Raw genomic sequence first — 24,450 nt, forward strand, 5'->3', positions numbered from 1 at the left:
GATAAACACTGAGTGATACACAGCCACAGCTGCCTCCACCACATACCAGTCACTTACATGCTTCTCAGCAGCTACACCCTTCCTACCCTGAAGCTTTTATAGATGCGAGAAGGATGCAGGTTATTTACAATGTACAGCTTTAGGGATATAGCAGGGAAGCACTGTCAAACTGAAATAATACCTGGACAAGCTTGGATCCACACTATGCCTTGTAAAAAGTAAGAGATTATCAGTCTTCTCTCAAATTCCAGCGATAGATTTATAATGTTACAGAAGCATAATCATTTTTGACAACCCGGTATTGAGGAAAAAAAGGTCTCACCTGGAATAGCAACTTTTAAAAAGCTTCCATTTATTTTGTGAAAATAATGAATGTTAAAAGAAAAACAAAAATGCAACATCTTCTCTATGGGACTTCCTATATCATATATTCATCAGTGGATTTAGCTCTATTTACTGAAAAGTGTCCTTCTTTAACCATAATGAGTATGGATATGCAGATATACTTAAAAGCAATCCAGATAATATTTAAGTGACTGTATAAATATCAGGCAGCCAAGAGGCAGAAATATTGGACCTAAACAAATATATATTTGAGATATGATCTTATGTCAATTATCCTCTGGGGAAACTGACTAAAATCAAATGTCACGGTATTACGCTCACAAAAAACAGCCCAAATTTCATAAGTTCATTTTAGGCTCAGCGCTAGTGGATTTTTTAAAAGTTAAAAAAAAAAGTTATAATGGTCCTAAGTCAAAGAATTGCAGGTTTTCCTTTTCAGTGATGCCTTTATGCTGCTCTGTGGGTGAATGAGCACACACGTTATATCTTCACACTCATGTTAATGCCAAGCTTGAAAATCTCTAGGCCTAGAGGAATGGATATGAAGAATAGTTTTGACTATTCTGAAACAGTCAACTTCTGAAAACTCCCCAAGGTGCTCTTGTGGAGTTTGGGAGCTTTGCAAAGATGGTGGAAATAATTTCCAAGTTACTCAAGAAAGAAACCTGAGTAACAAACAAACCTATGAGCTTGTCCTGGGCTGCAGGCCCAAGGGTTCAGGTAGGTTTATGAATCCAGGTAATTCATTCTTGGAGAGTGGAACACACCAACGGTTCATGCACAGGATCCAAAGCCCAGACACGATGTCTGGGCATCCTCTGGCCCCCAGAAAATCCTCCTTCAAGGGAATGACAATCTACCCTGCCCCCCAAATCATCTGCTGTCCTCCCTGGTAGAGGATCAGTAGCACGCTCCAGTTGTGTGGCCTGACCTCAAGCTGGGATGTCTAGCCTGGATTGAGTTGTGGCCCCACCAGGCTTGTTGACAGGATACATTTGTGCAGTGAACAACCTGCACAACCATGTGTGGCAGTACTGCATCAGATTTTTTTTTTTAGGTTAATAAATTGTAATTTTATTATAAATGAATTGAGAAGTCAGAGGAGGGTGTTAGACAAACATTTACATAATTTGTTTAGCATTAAAAAACTACTTTGGAGGGTTCTAAGAAGATGGTAGTAGTAGCAGTTTTTTATTCTCTCTTAATCACCACCTAAAACAAAGAAACTAGATAGGGAAACCAAAGACCACTGGAATATATTTACAACAAAACTAGGTGACAAGATATTGCCAGGAACACCAAACTACAAGCAAATTGCCAGAATCCATAGGACCTGCATAATATCAACATTTGTGTGGCAGAAAACAAAGGCACTGCATCGGATATTGATTACAGGGAGAATGGTGGAGTCAGACTTCTGGTTCCCAGCCTGTCTCTGCTACTTAACTGTGGGATCTTGGGAAGGTTGCTCACACCCCGCATGCCTCAGTTCTCTCGTGCATAACATGGGGATAATGATAAAAACCACTTCACAAGATCAACATGAGGATTCAATTAGTTATTACATAGAAAGTGCTTAGAACAGTACCTGGCAGACAGTAAGAAAGAGCTTGATAAATGTTACTATCACTAGCTCATCCAAGCAAGAGACGGGAATTACTAGGAAGGTCTTTTTATTTATTTTTTCAATCAAGAGCAAAATTTCTCCCTTACTTAAACATCATTCCCATTTGAATGGGCCTTGATGGATGCAAGAGGTATATTGGACTAGAGATAAGGAGACTTGGGTTTTGGATCCAATATGGCCAGTTCTAGGCTGGGCAAAGCCCCCAGCCTCAGAGTCTCCTGGACAGAATCAGCAAAGGCAGGGAGGAGGGTCTTTGAGAGGTTCATGGCTACTGCTGTTTTAGTCTAAGATTCTAAGACTTAAGACTGAGAATAGGTGACTTTGTGGTCTCTTTTCCCCACTATCGTCTTACAGCCCAGGGCTTCCAATACCCAAAATGCTAGAAGATTCATGAATGACTCGGTGTTCAATATTTCCTTCTCAGCTCTTACCTTCGACGTAGGTTGGGAATGAAGCCAAGCTTTTTCTTGACTGCAATTAAGACAAAGAGGTTTCAAAAAGGGCAAAGCATGATGAAAAATGCATTAACACAGCCATCTGTGCAACATGAAAAATAAATACATCACCAATGACAGATATTAACCAGTTGTCAACCATTTTTGGCTACAAAAAGTGAAGTGTGAATAAACATATGCATTTATTATTAAAGGTTACCCAAAGCCCAGAACCACCCATTCATATTTTAGATAATCTAAAAATCCTACATTCTGCAATCAGAGTGATGTCTGTCATCTTAAAAAATAACCCGTGGACCAAAATTCATAATCATTAATAGCAATAAGAAGGACTCAATTTGTATTCTTAAGAATTTGGGTGTCTAAGTGAGAAACTGCTGATTAGTAAAGGCACCAATGAAATGATTATATGCTAAAATTAAGAATTCCCTTTGAGAATTTTATTCCACTTTATGTCTTTGCTGCACTGATCTCTAACTGTGCTAAAAATGATTGCTACAGTTTTTATCTCTTCCTTTCATCCCTTACTGATGTATTTTAGTGTAAAAAATCCATTACATAAGTTATTATTGTGTTACCTTAAAATAAGAACCCAATAAACAAAGAGGTAATTTAAAAACCCTGGAATTTCTTATACTAAGTAAAACCTCATAGCAAAGGTCAGTCTCCCAAAGCATCCTTGGAAGTGGATGTAATCAGCTAGAAACCTTCTAGAACCTGATTGGATGGCAGTTTAAATGCTAGCTCTCAGAGAAGCAGTACTTACCAGTTGGTTCGTTTCACAAGCAAATGTCCTAGAGTTAACTCTCAGTGGAATAAGAATAGGTAATTCATTCCTGCTCTAACCAGTGACAGAATTTGCAGCTGGTATGTCTAGGGCAGGGTGATGAGAGCATTACAGGAGAGTGGAGAGCTAACGTAAAACACAAGAGTCCCTAAAATGGGCAAAATCAGGGTTTGCATGGCCAAGGGTTATCTTCAAAAAACCTAAAGATTTTCATTGCCAAGAATCTACCAGGTGTTAGGTGATCATTTCAGAACAAGACTACCTAGTACAACATAGCTACTCAGTAGGTTGACTTGAATTGATGGTATACTCTGAGGTGCCTAGTGGACTCGAAGACTGAAGGCCCCTAGATGATGGCTGGTATATCATGGGAAACAACTCCATATCATAGCACTTTATACAGTGCTCTTCACTTGGAAGATGGGAATGGCTAAGGAATGATTAATTAGTTAATATTTGCACAACATTCTAAAAAATATTAGTGTTAATTGTTATGTGAAAAATTGGAGGCAGTCGAAGAAACCATTTTAAGACTCTAAACTCAATCCAGGACAACGACAAGAATTCAACACTAATCACACAATACACAATGCAGATCAATCTCAGTAAACCTGCTGCAGATGTGCTCACTGGGATGAAATGGTTCCTCACACCAAAGAGGGTGGGTTTCTGGTTTCAGAAAGGATCACCTTTAAAGAAACTAAGGACACAAGATCACCAGGAATGAAAAGTTACTGGCTGCTAACGCATTTATGGGAAGAGGCACACCTACTGAAAGTCAAGATTATGTGGATAGGAGAAAAGAGGACTCCAATTTCAATGGTGCTTCACATTAATTTTACTTTCCATTTACTCAAGTGAGAAGATAGGCCCAGCTGAGTGCCTGTTGGCTTAAACTCTGTTGCTTTAAGGAAAAAAATCCGTAACTTCATGGTATGCAGATGAAAGCTAGCTTCTTCATAAGAGCCAAAGACTTTTAGATTATTATTCCCCAACCATTTCCCTGTCCTTGCCCTCAGCATCTAGGGGCAATGAGGGCTTTACTTCATCTAATCAAAATGGTTTAGCCTCCAGGTACAACCAAGAAGCCAATTTATATTTATATTTTCTTGGGCTATTAGATTTAGATTTTAGCAGATGCTACAGAAGAATTGCTTTAGTCTATGGCTCTAAAAGCTGCTGTTTTACTTAGAGTCACAACGGAGGGCATTTGGTACATTCACTTATTCTCTATTCATGAACTCATGACTGGCTTTCTTTAATCTCTGGGGTAGTAAATTTTTTTTTAAAGAGTTTTGTGAAACGAAAGAGTCTCTAATCTCTAATTATTGCACACAAAGAGGATTTTCATCGTTACTTCTAAAGATATGCAGAAACGTGTGCCAAATGAGAAACTTGCTTATTATATCTGATGAATAATCAAACGCTGAATATTCAGATGTCTGATTAGCCCTGTGTTTTCCCACATGTGGACACAGATGAACCTTAGTTGAATTAATAAAGCCACATTCAAGAACTTAAAGGCCAAATCTTTGGGATGTTCCAGGAGGTCACATAAACCATGTGTAGAGCCCAGAGGCTTGAAAACTGCAATAATAACATACAAGCTACCCTGTCCATTCAGTGTGTGACCTGCAAGTACTCTTCATCGCAGGGATAGCAGATTCTGGTGTTAAGAGCCTGGGCTCTCCGGAGCTCTGGATTCAAAACTTGGCCCTACCACATGTGAGATCTGAGACCTCAGGTAAGTTACTTAACCTCTCAGCTTCCTCCACTAACAAATGAGGACATTAATTCCTACCTCGCAGAAGTATTTTAAGGACTAAATGAGATACTATGTGACTTGCTTGGCCTGGTGCCTGAATGCCATAAATGCTCAAGAAATGGTAACTCTCGTTACTGTTACTATCACTGTGGCTTTTCTTCTTGCCATTTGTTCTTACCTATTCGTGTGCTATGAATAAAGTACAAGGTGACGTTGTAGGATGCAGGGCCAGCAGAAACCGTAAGCCCATTACTCCTGTTCCTGTGGCCTGATGAAGACCAGAGAAGGACAAAGCATATTTCAAATCTAAATTCTAATGTTGGTGCCGTTTCAGAGAAGGTCTCCTCATGTTTTCTGGTTTAATATGAATAGATTAATGAAAAAAATACTTCTCCCCTGCATGAATATTTAATGGCAAACGTATGTGAATTCAATGATATTTTAAGGGTAAATTTTAACTAAGACTCCTTTTAGAAGCGATCTGCCACTCAGGTTAAAATGGAGGTCACTTTCTTCCATTGAATTTAATGGAAAATTATTAGCAAAAGGAAGGAAAAATGAGACAATCATTCATTATGTGGTTTAGCTCTTTAACGCCTGTCCTCAGTGTTGATTAGGCAGCATCTATATTTAGAATGAGCTGAGCCCACACACAGATGATGGTGCAGGCCAGTGTTTACCTGTTGCTAGTTCATAAGTAGGTGAGGGTAGCAGTTAGTCAGGTGTCAAAGGACAACAGGTGCTGGAGAGAGCAATGGCTCCCTCTCAGGGGAAAAACACCTGCCCGTTTCTAGCCCCAGAACCCTTAGTGGGAGCAAAGCAGCAACTTCTCTCTTCAATATTCTCTTCCAGTGCTCAGCATGGCCTCCATCAGTAGGGTGACCATACGATTTGCTGTCCAAAGAGACACTTTAAGCCTGCACTGTCCAGCAGCCCCTAGCCACACACAGCTATTTAAGTTAATTTAAATGGAATAAAATGCAAAATTCATTTCCTCAGTGCCACTAGCCACACCTCAAGGGCTTGCTAGGCACACGTCGTAGTGTCTACCATATGGGACAGTCCAGAAGTAAAACATTCCCTGCATCACAGAAAGTTCTCCTGGACAGCACTGCTGCTTTCAAACGTGAGACGGGGTGCTCACCAGGTGTACTGCTTGGACAACAGGTGTGAACCGGGACCACCCCAGGTAAGCCAGGACAAGCAGTCATCCTGTTGTCACGAAAGATATTTCACTTGGGCCTGAAATAAATTAGTATTTAAGAAACCAGCCCATTTCCCAAACCACAGAGCAACTGTAATGCCATGGCACTGAGGCTCATAACAGCTCCAGGAAGGATGCTGCTAAAAGAGCTTTCGATGTCCCACGTCCAAGAGAACCTTCTGCCATCATGGCAATGTTCAGTAATCTCTGCTTCCAGTACAATAGCCACTAGTCACGTGTGGCTGCCGAGCCCTTGAAATGTGGCTGGTGTGCCTGAGGAGGTGACTTTTTCATTTTATTTATGAATTAAAATAGACACCTGTGGCTAGCGGCTGTCAAATTGGATGGCGTGGCTTTATCACCGAATTCCACGCTGGAGAGACCAGAATTTTTCTCCGCAGCGTAATCTGGGTCAGCAGCTCTGTGGGAGGCTGGAGAAAGCATAAACCAGAAACGGAATAAGACATAATGGGCTGATGGCTTTTGAAACAAAATGGTACCCTACCTCTTTATTTGTGGAGGCTTCCGTGGGGTCACTGGGATGAAGGGGTGTGCTCGAAGACTCTGCACCCAGGGGTGAGGAACTGCCAGGAGACGGGGACTGGAACACAGACAGCAGAGGAAATCACAGTGAGCATCACAGAGTGAGGGACTGGGTGAACCGCCCAGCCCTGGGGGACACAGAGGTGCACATATCTGAAGCACATTTCAGCAGTGAGAAAACTTTCTTGGAAAGGAACTGCCAAATGTACATAGAAGGCTTGGATTTGTCGAGCTTTCGTTAGATTCCTGCCCTGTTTCCAAAGGAGCCCTTACAGTTCAGCCTCACCTGGCCCCCCACCTTAGGCCAAGGGTTCAAGCAGCGCGAAAGCTGAATATCAAACTTAAAGCCCTAGATGAATAAAGCTAATAGTGATACTCAAATGTTTCCATTTTTAAAACATTTTTCTTACTGAGGGAAACAAAAGACTTTGGGTGCTAAATGTCTTATAAAATCACCTGCCCAAGATTACCTGAAAGGAAAGGGAAAAATTAAAACATGAATTTTTAAAGAGGCAGCTGGGACTGATTCTGATGACTGGAAACCACACCCCCTGTGAAATATTCTGTCTGATATAATCCAGAGGCCACTGAAAACACAGAGATATTTCGGCATCCAAAAAACATTACCTTGATACTCTTAGAAGAGTTAAAAAATTCTTTGTTAAATGGTATGTTTAAAAATAAGGCACAGAAAAGGTTTGGAAAGCATAGTCCCCAACCTAGTGATGGGCTCAGGCTCCCTGTGCAGGTCCTGCTTGAATGGATTTGAAGCTCCAGGCGAGCGCCCTTTAAGCCCTGCTGACTGAATGACCAAAGGAAGAAAACAAGCACAGGGATGGGAATAGTGCAGGCGCTGAAAACCCTCCCCAGCTGATTCCCAAACAATTCTGCACGCTCCTGAAATCTGGGGGGATGAAGAGAACCTTCAGGTGAGCCACAGGGATGCTTACGAATTCTGCAGCCATGGTCCTCTGAGAGGAAGAACATGCAGCTTCACAGTCTGTTGGTGATGTTTGATAGAAGGCATAAAACCGAACCCAGTCAAGGACCTATTCTCTGAGGAAGCGTGGGGCTGTGAGTGAGGAGAGGTATGTTCTGGGTAAAGAAAGCAAAATCACACGAGCAATAGCTAGAACCTGCTTCTGACCTCTGGAGACTGAACCTCACGGGGAAGCGGAGGCACAGAGACATCAGTAATACACCTCTGCGTGGGAAGGGAGAATGTCCCACAGAGCAATGGTGCTCAGGAAGGGAGGGGGCACGTTCACATACAAGGGGGGCCCCAGCAAGCACTGTGTGAAATCATAAAAACAATAAATCCTTTCCAAAGAGTCTTAATGACAGGAAACACCAAATGAACTGAAGCACAATTTGGTGAAATGCAGTATTACACACACAGATGTGGTACCATCCCAGTCTATTGCTGTGAAGCCTGGATTTTGTTTCCCGTGAGCCGATATACCTGATCCTGAGCAGGGAGGTGAGGACCAATGAGTCTCTTCAACACTCACATGCAGAAATCAGCTGCTCCGCAGTTAAGTCAAGAGGATGAGCATTAGGGTAACATCAGACACGAAGTACCCAAGCCCCACGGTCCCTGGACACAAGAAAGGTGCCCCGTGTGCCTTTAAAAAGAACACACAGAATTTTTCATTCGGCACCCAAGAGAGTTGGTGGGGACTTGCTGAGTTAGCTCTATGTCTGGCCTACTCAAAATTAATGTAGTCAAGTTTTCATGATAATTTAATGCCTTTAAATTTTCCCAAGTATTCAAACTTGAAGAGCTTCCTTGGACATTTATGTCTATTTTTCCCCAAGTAGTTTTCTCTGTCACAAAAATTTTAAAGGTCTAGTCCCTGGGGAAGCTAGAGCAGCTGCTTTTCTTTAATTGCTTGGTTTGAGAGCCATGTATATCACCTTCGTTGAAAAAAATAAATGCTCCCAAAGTATCCCACAGTGCCTATTTCTCTAATTATTTTCTGGTGCAAATCTTCTGAAAATGGAGTCTTTGCAATGTTGTGAGCACCAGGTCATCGCCAGATGATGTGAGAAGACAGATTATCTGGAGAGCAGGCTGGGATGCAGAAGAGGCAGGTCAGACCCCACAGTAAGGCTCGATGACCAGTCCCAGGCGTCCACCATGGGACACTGGAGAAGAGGCACAAATGTGACTTTGGTGGGCACTGCTCTCACCGAGGTTCTCAGGGGACCCACACCAGCCTTTATCAGGCGGCGCTTCCCCTCAGACACTCATGCCCCAGCCTTCTGCATGCAAATGAGGCCCCTTGTGCTTCCTTCTGTTTGCATGTGCCGTTACTGACCTCCACCTAGAGAGTTCTCCCTCATTCTCTCCTTCGAAAGCACTCATCTTGCTGAAGCTTTCTCAGACTCTATTCAAGGTACCATTCTCCCCTGATGGCATGTTTCGGGTTTTGTAATTATCTGTTTATGTGTCTGCCTCCCCTTTCCCAAGAACTCTCCGGAGGGCTCTTGTCTTATTCATCTTTATAATCCAAGTTCCTAGCCTTGTGTCTTATAAACAGTAGGCACCCAGTAAACATTTACTGAATAACTGATGTCAGTGGGGTGTCCAGCCTTACCATGTTTTCCAACTTGCACACAAAGCAGTCAACCACTACTCTCTTGCATTTTTTTAGTGATCAGTGGTAAGCCTCTTTCTGATATAAGACCTCTATGCTGTTATGTGTAGAATGTTACATCTGCATTTTGAACTAGAGAAGTGGCCTTTGCCTGTGAAGACTCAGACCTTAGCTCCAGCTAAGCTCCTTTAAAGCAAAAACTGTCCCCAAACAAGAGAGTACCCTACCTGGTGGAAGCCCACTACCCACCACACCATTGCTGACAAAGTCAAGGTGGACAAACATCTTCAGAGCAGACACAGGCTCCATGGAGCCCAAACAAGGGTGTTAACATCAATTCAACTTCTGCCTTGTTATATGCTCAAGAGTGGAGAGAAAACCAGAAATTGGATAATACTTTTTATATTTCAAAGATGTACTGGAGGCAAAATTTAACCAACAAAATGATGCAAAAAATAAAAACTATCATTACATATTTCTGTCTGGAGTCTCATGCCTTCTGGGTTACTGAACAGATATTCAGTTTTAGGCAAATGAGACCAAGGGTGGGAAGCAAATGTGGGCTTGGAAATTCACAAAGGTAAGTGCCACACAGGGTGTCTCTAGGGAGGTAGTGTTCAAAGATGACTCAACAATTCCCTGTGTTGGTAATTACAGAAGGTCTCCTTAAGCTCAACAATATGTCTTCTGCAAATTATGTTCCAGCAGATTTCCCACAGCTCTGGGGTTCCACAAAGCAGAGCTGTCAGTCTTAAGACTTAGGCTCTTCAATGCCAGGACAAGAGATGGACAGTCCCGATCTTACGCCTAAGGATGCAATAGCATCCCAAGGGAAAGCCAATCATTCATTTTCATTCCAACTGGACATCTCCTTGGGGCAAACTAACGGCTGGCGGTAGAGGTGAGAGACAAACAGTTCCTGGAATTTTCAGGCTATGCACGAAGGGGAAAAAACCAGTGCACAAATAATTACTATTAATTTATTCCTGCAACAGACATTTCAGTGCCTCCTTGTGTTCCTAGCACTGGGCCAGGGAAACAAAGAGGAAAACGATGTTGTGGTTCTGTCCCCCACTCCTTTCCAGGTTGTGGGAGGAGACACGTAAAGTCAGCGTCGTGCCAGGTGGCTAGGATATGAATCCATACATAAAGACACAGGGTTGGGAGGGTGTCTCTCTGCAGAAGGGGAGGGGTATCTATCAGCAATGCTACATTGGGAAGGAATTGCTTCAGCTGAATCCTGAAAACGGGATGGTATTCATGCAGCAGGATGGGATGGGATAGGGAAGAGGTGGAAGGTACTAGAAACAGAGGCAGGGAGGGAAGCACAGCTCTGCAGGGAAGGGAGAGATGAGCTGAAGGGCAGGGACGAGTCACCGGAGCCCCACTTGGTGACCAACTGCCTACTCTCTGCCCAGAGGGTATCTTCTTTGTGAGCCACTGGCCTACTGTCCTCATGGAAGAAGCACAATGTAGGCACTTTAATAACTATTTCCTGAATTAAGGTGGAAAATCTAGAGGGTTGAGGGGTTTGCTCTTCCCTTTCCCTTAATCCTCTTTCATCCTTGGACATCAGCATGAAGAGAAGATTACCACCCAGAAAAGTTGACAGGATGGTAATAGGAACACCCCAAAACCATGGGTAAAGGGCCCCTGGCTCTTTCCAAACGGGCAGCGTTCTTTTCAGAAAGGCCTAAGGACTGAGGCAGGACTGAGAGTAAAGCTGTGATCTGGAGAGGTGTACAGGGATCTTGAAAGACTTTTGGAGGAATTCCAGTCAAAAGACACAAAAAAGTGAGTCTGACCTGGGCTATTCACTCATTTATTTAACATGAAGTACAGACAGTGTCTGGGGAGCCCAAATCCCTGACTGTGCCCACGGAGCTCCTGATCTAGCAGGGCAGACAGACCCACAAGCAAATGCAGCATGTCCTCCGTAGCAATGTCTCTGAGTCCCTGAGAAAAATAAAAGTCACCATAACATAAAAACAGCCACTATGGAGCTGACTACTCGCAAGGTTAGTGTCCACCTTAACAGCCTCCCTCCAAAACACTAGCATCTACCTGGTCCATGTCTTTGTCAGCTGGTCTCTGTTGACTGTTGGGACCATCTGGCATTTCTAGGCAAAATCAAAACAAAACAGCAACTGCACTGCAGAGTAGAAGTGCAAATACTGCAAAAATAAATAAAGAAAAAGCAGAATCTCAGAAAGTTGAAGGTGGCAAAGTTGGAGAACTGCTCAGACCCACTATGGACCATTGAAAAGTTGGTGGAGTTACACCAGTTAACAAGAGAAAAATGGAAGGATGACAATGTTAGAGGTGCTTTAAAAGAGCATGATCTGAACATCTGATAATAAAGAGAGGCCCTTGGCAAAACAGTCTTTAAATATTTCTGCTGAAATGGCCCTCTTTATGATTGAAAGGACTGTTTCTGATCATGCTGTGCAAGTCATGTGTGAACTGAAGGCAGTTCTTCTATTGTACGATTCAATGACTTTTTTTGAGAAAAATTACAGCTCCCCAAGTCAATACTTCTCTTCTAAGCTCATACAACTCAATGACAAAAAAACAAACAACCCAACTGAAAAATGGGCAGATCTAAATAGACATTTCTCCACAGAAGACATACAGATGGCCAAGAGGCACATGAAAAGATGCTTATCATCGCTAATTATTAGAGAAATGCAAATCAGAACTACTGTGAGGTACCACCATCATTAAAAACTCTACAAATAACAAATGCTGAAGAGGGCGTGGAGAAAAGGGAACCCTCCTACACTGTTTGTGGGAATGTAAATTGGTGCAGTCACCATGGAAAACAGTATGGAGGTTCCTTAAAAAAATAAAAATAGAGTTACCATATGATCCAGCAATCCCACTCCTGGGCATATATCCAGACAAAACTATAATTCAAAAAGGTACATGCACCCCTGTGTTCATAGCACTATTCACAATAGCCAAGACATGGAAACAACCTGAATGTCCACTGACAGATAAATGGATAAAGAAGATGTGGTACATATATGTGGTATGTACCATACAATTCCATGTATATGGAATACTACTCAGCCACAAAAAAGAATGAAATAATGCCATTTGCAGTAACATGGATGGACCTAGAGATGATCATGCTAAGTGAAGTAAGTCAGAAAGATAAAGATAAATATCATATGATATCACATATGCGGAATGTAAAATATGACACAAGTGAACTTATCTACAAAACAGAAACAGACTTACCGACATAGAAAACAGATTTGTGGTTGCCGAGAGGGAGAGAGAGGGAGGGAGAGATGGACTGGGAGTTTGGGATTAGCAGATGCAAACTATTATATATAGGATGGACAAACAACAAGGTCCGACTGGGATCAGGGACAGGGAACCTATATTCAATATCCTGTAATAAACCATAATGGAAGAGAATATGAAAAAGAACATATATGCATAAAAATCACTTTTCAGTACAGCAGAAATTAACAGAACATTGTAAATCAACTATACTTCAATAAAATAAATGAAAAAATACTTCTCTAAGAATTCACATATAGATGAAATTATAACCAACATGTTGTTAGTCAAAAGATAAACTAAGCTTATGTTTGTAATTTTTTTAGTACTGTCTTTCAAGGTAAAGTTCTAATCAAATCCCTTTCTCCCCATTCTTACTTGAAACTTTGGTCTTTGTTGTAAGTGAATTAATTTTAAGTAGGCCTTTGAAGGTACACTTACATAGGGATCCTTTGGGACACCCCTCCCTCTCCTCTGGTGGTTAAAATGTGACATGACAGCTGCCATAAGAGTCAAGAGCAGGAGGGAAGAGAGACCATCTGGGTCAAAGAAGGCTTCCAGTGGAGAAGACACAGCCTTTCCTGCCACAGTGTCTGGTACTTGGAAGGCCCTGAACAAAGCCTGTTGGTTGGCAGAAGTAAAAAAAAGAAAAAAAAAGGGCTTCCCTGGTGGCGCAGTGGTTGAGAGTCTGCCTGCCGATGCAGGGGACACGGGTTCGTGTCCCGGTCCAGGAAGATCCCACATGCCGCGGAGCGGCTGGGCCCGTGAGCCATGGCCACTGAGCCTGCACGTCCATAGCCTGTGCTCCGCAACAGGAGAGGCCACAACAGTGAGAGGCCCGCGTACCGCAAAAAAAAAAAAAAAAAAAAAAAAAATCAATTCCTAAGACACTGTGTCTAGTCTTCAAAGCCATCATGACCTGGCTTTCCAATATTAGGGTCTATTTTCAAAAGTATAGGTGATTACAGGGAACACAAGTTAACATTTCTCCTTTGAAAAAGATTGGCGTTTTATTTTGTATTGTGGCAGAACAAGTAAAATTGCCACTGAGGTTTCAGGATACTGAAGGGGTTAACTGTAACTGCTCAAGCCCTAGCATCTGGCAGAGCTGAGTGTGAATTCTGGCTTTACCACTCACAGCTGAGACCCTGAGCAGGTTCCCAACCTCTCTGATTCTCCTGACAATTGAGGAAAACAGTAATTACCTGCCTCTCGGGATTGAGGTGAGGATTAATTGGTGACAAAGCACACAGAGGGTCAGCTCAGTGCCTGGGCACACACAATGCACTTGATCAATATTGAATAAGTCTTTTAAGATCCCAACAGTAACAAAAGTGATTTCACCCCTATGGGAGAGTGTTCACAAGGACAACACATACCCATTGGGATGTTTTCTTCATCTCGTTTCCTTCCTTATTAACATTTTATTCATGAATAAAATTAAAAAGCACACAGAAGGCTCTATAAAAATCATACCACAAAGACTTTAAGTTAATTTATAAGCCCCAAGACTCTTACTTGTATACTGGCAAGAACAGCTCATTACTGGCTATGGTTGGGGGGTATACACGATGGCTGTATGCAATTTCTGACATGCCCACAGTCTCCCATTCAAGGTCGGAATATGAGGAATATGAGGGCTGAGCCTGATGCTATTATGGTGATTGATTTACAAAACAGAATCGTGTGCATATGCATTGCTCTAGTGTTAGTTGAGAACACAGCTTATGTATAACCATGACACACCTAGATACTCCACTGTTTAGGACCCCTGGTGAAAGACCCCAGCCAGCTCTAGCCAAGTTTAACGAGTCTCAGTACCCGTGGATCCAAGTACACATTCCCTCCAAAGGAAAATTTCACTGCAACGAAGGCTAGATAGGGAGCAACTCACAGAACCTGAGAATAAGTTTATTTTTAAGGTCACCAAGCAGTCGACATACTACATGTGACCCAAACACTAAGAACTCATGAACCTTCTTCACCAGTGTTACAGACTGTGTCTTCCTCAAACATATATGTTGAAACCCTAGCCCCCAGTGGGATGGTATTAGGAGGTGGGGCCTCTGGGAGTTAATTAGGTCATGAGGGTGGGGCCCTCATGAAAGTGATTAGTGCCTTTATAAGAGAGACAAGAGAACGTGCTTCCTCTTTCCCTGCTCTCCACCCTGTGAGGACACAGCAAGACTGCAAACCAGGAAGAGAACCCTCACCAGAAGCTGATCATGCTGGTACCCTGATCTCAGACTTCCCAGACTCCAGAACTGTGGGGAATACATTTCTGTTGTTTAAGTCACTGGGTCTACAGTATCTTGTTACAGCAGCCCAAACTAAGACATCCAGAGGCTTCTCACTAAGCACCTATTTACTCTCATTTTTAAAGACAGTTTTAACAAGCTCTGAGCAATTCACTCCTCAATTCAAAAACTTTAGTGGTTCCTTTTTGCTTAAAGAATAAATCTTAGACTCCTTACCTTGGCACTCAAGGAATCCAAGGATTGGCCTTAATTTCTTTACCATTTTCTACCCTTCCAGTTCCTATTCTCTGTCGTCAAGCCAAACTGAACTCCTTTCTGTTCCCTGTATATAACCTGTGAGTTTCTGCTCAGAGCCTTTGTTGATGCTCTTGTCTGAACTCCACATGTCCACAACACACCAAAGGCCCATTTCAAATGTTAACTCTTTCATGAAGTCTTTCCAGTTCTCTTAGGTGAAAGGAATCCCTCTCCTATGAGAGCTGCTTGTATTTTATCTGTGCCATTCTTATGGTGCATCACTTTCTCCCTTATATTTTATAAAATTCTAATGCTATTGAATAATATTTTAATTACAATATTTTAATAAGCACCATGAAGGCAGGATTTATGATTAATTTACATTTTCTTCTTCAAGTGCTTAATACGGGATTCCCCGTGAAATATACAACGGAAGTTCAATAAGTGTGTTGAATACATGGAAGGATGCATGAACGCCAATCCTCTAGTATCACAGGAAAAAGGACACACAAAAAGGAAACAGGTTTATATACACAGTAGGTTCTGGACACATGCAGCATTGCACTTATGTGCTCATGTGGAAGTTTGTACCCACATATAGCTAGGGTTCTCGTCCATATTTTTTTTTAATTTTACTGAAGTACAGTTGATTTACAATGCTGTGTTAATTTCTGCTGTACAGCAAAGTGATTCAGTTATACATATATAATTCTTTTTCATATTTTTTCCCATTATCATTTATCACAGGATATTGAATACAGTTCCCCGTGCTATACAGTAGGAGTTTGTTGTTTGTCCATCCTATACATAAGTTTGCATCTGCTAATCCCAAACTCCAATTCATCCCTCTCCCCACCCTCCTACCCCTCATCAGCCACAAGTCTGTTCTCTATGTCTGCTCTTTACTCTTTTTTTTTTTTAAGGCTGATTTTATTTTATTTTTAACATCTTTATTGGAGTATAATTGCTTTACAATATTGTGTTAGTTTTTGCTGTATAACAAAGTGAATCATCTAAACATATACATATATCCCCATATCCCCTCCCTCTTGCATCTCCCTCCCACCCTCCATATCCCACCCCTCTAGGTGTACACAAAGCACTGAGCTGATCTCCCTGTGCTATGCGGCTGCTTCCCACTAGCTATCTATTTTACGTTTGGTAGTGTATATATATCCATGCCACTCTCTCACTTTGTCCCAGCTTACTCTTCCCCCTCCCCATGTCCTTAAGTCCATTCTCTACGTCTGTGTCTTTATTCCTGTCCTGACCCTAGGTTCTTCATAACCAGTTTTTTTTTTTTTAGATTCCATATACATGTGTTAGCATATGGTATTTGTTTTTCTCTTTCTGACTTACTTCACTCTGTATGACACACTACAGGTCCATCCACCTCACTACAGATAACTCAATTTTGTTTCTTTTTATGGCTGAGTAATATTCCATTGTATATACGTGCCACATCTTCTTTATCCATTCATCAGTCGATGGACACTTAGGTTGCTTCCATGTCCTGGCTATTGTAAATAGTGCTGCAATGAACATTGTGGTACATGACTCTTTTTGAATTATGGTTTTCTCAGGGTATATGCCCAGTAGTGGGATTGCTGGGTCATATGGTCGATGTATTTTAAGTTTTTTAAGGAACCTCCATACTGTTCTCCATAGTGGCTGTATCAATTTACATTACCACCAACAGTGTAGGAGGGTTTCCTTTTCTCCACACCCTCTCCAGCATTTGTTGTCTGTGGACTTTCTGATGATGGCCATTCTGACTGGTGTGAGGTGATGCCTCACCTTTACTAATTCTTGATCACGGTCTGTCTCCCTTCTTCGGCAGATTCTGCTTGCACATCTGCACCCTCAGATGATTAGAGTAGTCTTGCAGACACAGCAGGAACAAGTGTGCTCAAAGGTGGTATTTCATAGACCGTAATCAAGCATTTGGTCATTCAAGTCCTGTCCAGCCTGAACATTCTGGTTCCATTCCCTTTTCTATATGGACTTTCAAAGGTGGGGGTATTACTCAGGGCAGGCCACAGTACATGCTCTAGTTTTCCTGGGAAACTTCCATTTCGGGGGCTGTATGGAGCTTCTGTGCTTCCTGTGTCCTCACACAGCTTTTCCACTGTGCATATTGGTTTAAACAGCATAATCCTTTTTCTCAAGTAAATGTACATTGTTTTCCTCACTGATCTAAGGTGTTTTAAATTAACCTACTCCATGTTACAATTATTTAAAAAAAACAAATATATGATTAGTTTCTCCTTGCTCCAAGATATGTTTGTGCTTCTGAAAATTGAAACTGCTGAAGAAACCCATAATTATTCACTCTCAATTCAAACTATATTATCAATGCACGTTTGTATTTCCTTAATGTGGTGAAGCAGGAAAGTTAGCATAGGCATTGTAGGGGCATAATTATGTCATTAAAATGATAATAGCCTGGGCCTAATGAAGTGTTTTATATACACATTTATAATGGATTCAATTAATACCAATGGAACATTTTGAGATAATTGTCAGAATATTCTATTTCCATCCTCTTTTCCCACAGGGAAAATGCTCCCATTCCCATCTCCAAGTCTGTTAAACCCATGGCAAGGCTGTAGTGTGAAGTTCCGGCCCACCTCGTAGCTCGGAGAGAACCTTGCACTGCAGCAATCTCCTCAGATAGAGGCTGCTTTCATCTTGGGGGGACCACACAGATCACTCATTTTATCACCATCTAAAGGGCTCCAAGCTTCTGAAACCATGTTCTTAAAGGCAAAAAAGAAAAAAAAAATCCACAAAACTGACTAGTTAACTATTAACTAGAGTCATCCCTGCAAGGTGGGATAACTTATCTGATAAAGTTGATCTATAAACCGATGTTATTTTTTCCCAAAAATAGCCTCACTGTATTTATTGGAAAGGTATTACAACTTGTGATGGACTCATTTATGGAGGAAGCCTGCTATTCATGTCTCCATCTAGGTCCATATTCCCTGATGGTTCTCCTACACTGGCTTCCTCAGGCCACATTGAACGGTGAGAGGAAAACCAAAGTGACTGTTAGTCTGTATTAAGCTAAGAGCATACTATTTGCTGTAATAACACATTATCTGCTAAGAACAATAATAGCTACCATTTGCAGATGGATTACTATGTGCCAGGCACTGTACAGGGTTCACTATGCCCATTAGTTCATTTATTAGCAAAACAGTTCCTAATGTGCAAGGCACTAATCTCCATTCAGTTTCATTAGCATCATGGAAGCAAAAGACACGACACAGAGCCAAGAATTAGAGGCTACAGTGCCCAAAGGAACTCATTTTCACAGCAAATAACAATGCCACGCTGTTGGAGAGGAAGCAAAGTGCACATCTTTCTAAGTGATCAAACAGCCTTTTCTCTTTTCAGGTCATCTTGGACTTGTGAGCAACAGGCAAACCTGATTACATTTCTTCCCGTCCTATTCCTATCCCAGCTCTGTTCACTTACTCCTACTATCAAGGGAAATGCAGAGAACGCACAATCTGACAGGACTAGGAGAAGAAAACCAAGAGCAAAGCAGCAAACATAATTTTGAAGCCCGAGGATCCACCTACCTCGTCTTCATGACACTCAAATTGGTACATCCAAAAATTCTCCATCTTTACTGGTATTCTTTGGGTAGAAGGGCCAGCTCTTGTGTGTCCACTTGTGAGCTGAGGTTAACTCCTGACCTCAGTGTGTGTCTGATGGATTGTTTCTAGTGGTGTTAGATGTTCCCTAGTCAATAATGCAACTTGTAACAGGAGATGTGACCACATCCCAGGGTGTCTGACCTAGCTGCATTAACTAACCCCTGGGTGCCCAATGTCTCCGGCAGCCGTGCCGGAGACACTGGTGTAACATCATCGCCTGATGTTTCTGAGAAGGGGCAGACGTACCCCTTCTGGCAGCAATGCCTACTATTTCTGGGGAAAAATAAACTCGGTTCTGAGGTGCTACCAGAAACTTTCACACACTCTATAAACTCTGCTGCGTTTACAGAACCTGTGAAAAAAGCATTTAGTTCATGTGGATGGAAGGAGTGGGAATTGGGAAAAAGAGGCTCTCTTAAAACCTGCGTCAGAATGCACCTGGGCATGTGGCCAGCTGAGGCCTGGGTCTCTGGGGGCACAGGATGCTGCAAGTGGACCCTCCCTACCTCTTCACACTTGCTGAACATTCTTGTGCTCTAACATCCTTGCACTGCAATCTGAATAAGGGGAAATGGCAAGCCAGATACACAAATACAAAAAGAAGCTGTCCCCAGGGTCAGCATGGTTTGACCCAAACCAATAGGTAATCCCAAACTGGGTTTGAGAGCTGGACCGGGTCTGTGGTTCTCAGAAAGAGTCAAGACAAATATGAGTGGAACTGAGCTGGAGGGAACTAATGGAAACAGAGGTAGGCAGGGTAGTTCTGAAGCCTGACGACAGGAAACAGAGAGACCTCCCAGAGCCAACGTACCTCTCAACCAGCCACGGCAATGGGGGAGCACGTGGGTGCACGAGACGTGAAAGGCACAGAACATTCAAGACACTCGTTGTAACAGATGGCTTCGGCCTTCCTTCTCACCTAACTCTTCATGAGTCGTGCTGACAGGTCTCTCTCCCTGAGTCTACCTGATGAATTGTAATAGAGTCAAAAGGTAGAAAAAAGAGAAGCAAAGGACCTCAACAATCCACAGCTGGAAAACCCACCCATCTAAGTGACAGTTTCCTGTGCTGTGGACAACTCTGCAGGCCAGACCAGAGAGAGAGGGTCCTCGGGGCTTCTCTGTCCCTCCTCTCTTGTTCTTGCGTTTCTGACCGCTCTGCGCGCAGCCAGACTGTACCTACTATAATCTGGGTCAGTCTGATGCAATTCCTGTGGCTGTCAGCCCCATTCAAGGAAGCTTTTTCAAAATGGTGGGCAGTGCAGGAGGTATTTCTTCTGAATTTACAGCACTGGGCATCTCTCAAGACACTGTCTTCTTTCCATGAATTAGTTAAAAGATAGAAAGCCTCTGGGTGTTGACTCTCAAGTGTCCACATTAAATAGCCCCTACCACTGAACTCTCCCTGGCTCATGTGTGAAGCCATTTTCTCCATTATCACTCTTAAAAATTGCTTTGGTTTGGACTCATGAGCCACTCAGGCCAGACTGAAGCCATCAGAATCGTCACTGCTGCTGTGGAAAGCTTGTCATTTTTTCAGTTATTAACCAGAGAACCACCATCACACATAAGACTGAAAATCACCAGAGAGACTGCAAAGAAAACAGACCTTCTGGAAAGTTACAGAAAGCATCTACACACAGTGTTCTGTTTGTGCAACAGAATCCAGAATTCTTTCCCTGGCTCTCTTCATTCTTTCCTTCCTTTTAATGTTCAATCTGCACCTGAAACCTGCTTAATTATTCACCACGGCCTTCTCCAGACCTCATCCATAATGGATAACACCTGCGACTCAACCCGCACCCCACCCCCACCCCCACCCCGCTCCCGCCATGTACACAGCAAGACAGCGGTTGAGATGGGAGCATAAAGAACAGGTGCCACACCCCACAGCTGAGGGAGAAGTCAAGGCCCCAGGATGCCAGCCAGCCTCAAGGCCTGTTCTCTCAGCACCGCAAGACCCCCTAACTTGGTGCCTCTCTACCTCCTTTTGCGTCATGGCGTACAGAGAGATGACAGCATTGGGACAGCACGCGGGGTCACCCGGAGAGGGTCTGGAGCCCCGAGTGAAGCTGCCGGAGTTGAAGGCAACATAGGCGGTGGTCCAGGTTGCCCCTGTCTCCAAAATCCAGCTGGATCATTGGCACAGTGGTTGAAAGCTCCGCCTTAGCTTATGAAGGACTCTTTACAGAAAATTCTTTGGGCTCTGGAAGTCCCTTGAGAATAAAGTTAAAATCCTTCTACTTAAGAATCCACGTGGTCGTGCGTGTTCCTTCAGGACAAAATCCTTCCTCTTTCCCATTTCCACAGGCCCTTCTGAGCCCTAACCTTCTCTGACACAGCCGCCCGCCTCACCTTGGTGCTGGCTCACACCCCGATTCCCTTTTTCACCACTTTGGCTTCATTCTCTGTCAGTCATGTCAGGATCTGTAGATCTGCCCATTCCCAGCCAGACAACAAAATTCATACAGCCTAGGAGCTGGGAATGGCTGACCAGGTCGGCTGGGGGTAGGAGGAGGCCAGCAGCTGCTGTGTCCTCAGGCTTTAAGCCCAGCAGCTCTTTGCTGGCACAAGGTAATGACGAGACACCAAACGCGGCAGGTGGACTTCTCGAGTCGCCCCTGTGACCCGCAGCTTCTGGTGTTCAGGCCCTTGTGTAATACCCTTCCTGGGGAGGGAGTGTGGGCTAGTGACTTACTCTAAGCAACAATAAAATACAGCAAAGGATGTCACTCTGTGATGGGAAGTCACAGTCCTCTGTAACCCATCTTGCTATCAGACTCGGCCTTCTTGTCCGGCACACTTTATTAACACAAGCTACCATGGAGGAGAGTGCCCAAGTGGCAAATAACCTAGGAGGCCTGTGGCCAGGAGTCACCTGGGAACTGAGGTCCTCAGTCCAACAGCCCAAGAAGAGCTGAATCCTGCCAACAAGTGCATGAGCTTGGGAACAGGGCTTTCCCCAGGTGAGCCTTAAGGTGACTACAGGCCACTGACACCTCGACTGCAGTCTCTGAGAGGCCCCAAAGCAGAGGACCAGTTAAGCCATGCCAGATTCTCGACCAAAGAAACTGTAAGATAATCAACATGGCTTTTATGCCACTAAGTTTTGGGGCAATTTTTTTACACAGCAGCAGATTTTACACAGCTGAGACACTAAAGGCGGCTTCAGAGGAAAGCCTCAAGAACAGAGAAGACCTGAGGTCTGGCTGAGGGCTCAATAAAGAACTAGCCTCGAACAGATCATGAAGTCTGCACAGGTAGGCCCTGTGTCTGTTTTAGCCAGAGCCTGCATCTCCGTGGCTGCTGTATCCCTGGTGTCTTGCATGGTGCCTGAGCTATAGAAGGAACTCGGAAGTATTTGTTAAACGAGTGGATGATAAGTTGAGAGACTTTCAATTTGTGATGAGAAAAAGTAGTCACAACTCTCTTTGGTTTACTGACAAAACTAAGAAGAGTGTGGCTATGTGGCCAAGCCCTATTTCTTACTCATAGACAGTGTCCTGTATGTAGCCTGTACTCTATTAAACCCAAAAGTGTTAGCAAGGGAACAACTGTAACAGCTCAATCCAATCACTTTATGACAATTTGCATGGCAGATGGTTGAGAGCACATTTATTCCTCTGATATCATTCATTTGTCTAAGACGAGCTTTCCTATTGGCTTCTGAGTTCTATTTAGCAAAATATCCTGGGGCCCATTTTTGCTGTCCTGACATCAGATCCTTTGGTTCTAAAGTTATGCTTCTGGGTAAGTTTCTGGGATGTTAACCTAGAGGGTCTGCCAGCCCCCCTTTTCTAAACAGCATGAACCATATAACAGAACAAAGTTGGTTTTAGAGCCAATACTGGGATACTGGGATACTCTTCCACAGCAGGCCAGGAGAACACTCTGAGTTAAGGCTGCTTGGGGTCTAGTCCTTTTCAAGCCACGAAAGGACACAGAATGGAGCTGACTATCCTAGGAAAACTCTCCTCCCTGCCCCCCACCTGCCAAGAATCACATTCCAGCTAGGAACTGATCTACTCAGGGAAATCAGGCCCCAACAGAATACATATTCATTCTAAAGTCTGTCTGCTTGACTGCAGATCTCATTTCAACTCCATCCTTTGCTATTCAGATCCTGGAAAAACTATGGCTGGCCAGAGCTCCCTAAGGAATGTGGACTGGCAAAAGGACCTCTCAGAGAAGGATACCTTAACAAGAATCCTTCATGAAAACAGAATCCTTCAGCAGCAGAAACATTTTTTTTTTTTTTTGATCAAAAACGGTTCTTTTCACTCACCCCTGTAAGCTTGACAGCACAACCATAACAGGATAAGATGCTGCCAACAAGCCTTAATGAATTAGCATGTATACTTGACCTTGGTCAAGAGTCTCCCAGCAACAACAATCCATGTAGGCTGATGTTGGATTCAGGATAGAGGGAAAGGGAGAGAGGATGGGGGGAGGTGACGTCAAGGAAACCAAGGCTCAGATGAAGCCAGGATGCTTCTCCACCCTCATTACATCATCTTTCTCCAAAAAAAATAAAAACTAAAAAAAAGAAGGTGGGCACAGAAGTGCACATGATCAGGGCAGGTGTTAACATCAAGCCCTCACACTTCCCAGGATTTTAGCAATATCTCCCTCTCAGCAGGAAAGTAGCTGGTTTCTGTCTAAGAAGTGTTAGTGCCCAAATGGCTTCCTCCCTCAAAATACTTTCACCAATTGGTCTCTGGAACTGGGGATGCCAATAAAAGGTAAATGTTATGTTAAGGGGGTGGTGCATACTGCCATTATCACTAGTTAGCAGTTGAGTTTGACTTAATCAGACCAGCCCTGCAAAATAAAAGCTGATACTAAAGTGTTGCTCAAAGTGGAACTGGAGACCCTAGGTTATTCAGAGTGCCTGACCAGATGGGCAGTACCGTGAGGGCACGGGAGGGATGTGAGTGCTGGGGGAAGCAGAAGGGCAACACCAGGCTGGAGAAAGTGAGGAAGGGGTGCTAACAGTCAACTCCTCTAGCTCAGTTTGCCACTGACCAACCCTAAATGTTAAGTGAGTATTGACCTACTAAGGCAACTAATACACCAAACTTGTAATTCTGATTTCACATTTCCATGGAGGACTCAATGTCTGCAAAACCATTTTCGCTCAGCCATTCTGGGAAATAAATCTGATAACTTGTTTTACTGATGAGGAAACTGAATCTGAGGAAGAAAGGAGGTGAGCAACTCAACGTAGCTGCAGCAGGTCGACGATAGAGCTAAGATTTACATATAATGAATGCTTACTGAGCACCAGCGGTGTGACTTCCTCTGAGTTACAAGAGGAGGAAAAGACACTATGCCTTCAATAGACCTGACAGTGACTTACAGAGGCAATAGGCGAATGCACGTGAGACAAGTAGAAAGACAGACAGTAAAGAATCAAGTTTTAAACTGTAGTTTGCAGTTTAAGTTGGTGGTTACCAATTCTGACTGGGCCTCAGAAATACTCATGATAAGACCCGACCTCCAGAGATTTTAATCAGGAAGTCTGGAATCTGGAATCTATCCGTTCAAAGACTGGGGCCCTGACTGCACTGAATACGAATGGGATCTGGTCAGAAGTGAGAGCCAGTGTGGTAAGGAGTAGGGTATGGAGGCAAGTCCGCATAAACAGAAGCAGATGTAGAATTTGTAAGTA

The 24,450-nt window shown here is 43.2% G+C and overlaps 1 protein-coding gene across 7 annotated transcripts in view; it reads right to left on the reverse strand.

Moving 5' to 3' along the window:
* Positions 1–24,450, reverse strand: part of APBA1 (amyloid beta precursor protein binding family A member 1) — a 239,709-nt gene that overhangs the window by 34,673 nt on the left and 180,586 nt on the right. For all 7 annotated transcript variants that reach the window (XM_049710928.1, XM_004276413.3, XM_049710927.1 and 4 more), the window contains 2 exons: positions 6,689–6,784; positions 2,404–2,443 (listed from right to left, as the gene is read on the reverse strand). In XM_049710928.1, coding sequence (XP_049566885.1) covers positions 2,404–2,443; positions 6,689–6,784 — 136 coding nt within the window. The remainder of the gene's footprint in view (positions 1–2,403; positions 2,444–6,688; positions 6,785–24,450) is intronic.

This window comes from Orcinus orca, chromosome 6 (genome assembly GCF_937001465.1).
Source record: "Orcinus orca chromosome 6, mOrcOrc1.1, whole genome shotgun sequence".
In the NCBI taxonomy this organism is placed as follows: domain Eukaryota; kingdom Metazoa; phylum Chordata; class Mammalia; order Artiodactyla; family Delphinidae; genus Orcinus; species Orcinus orca.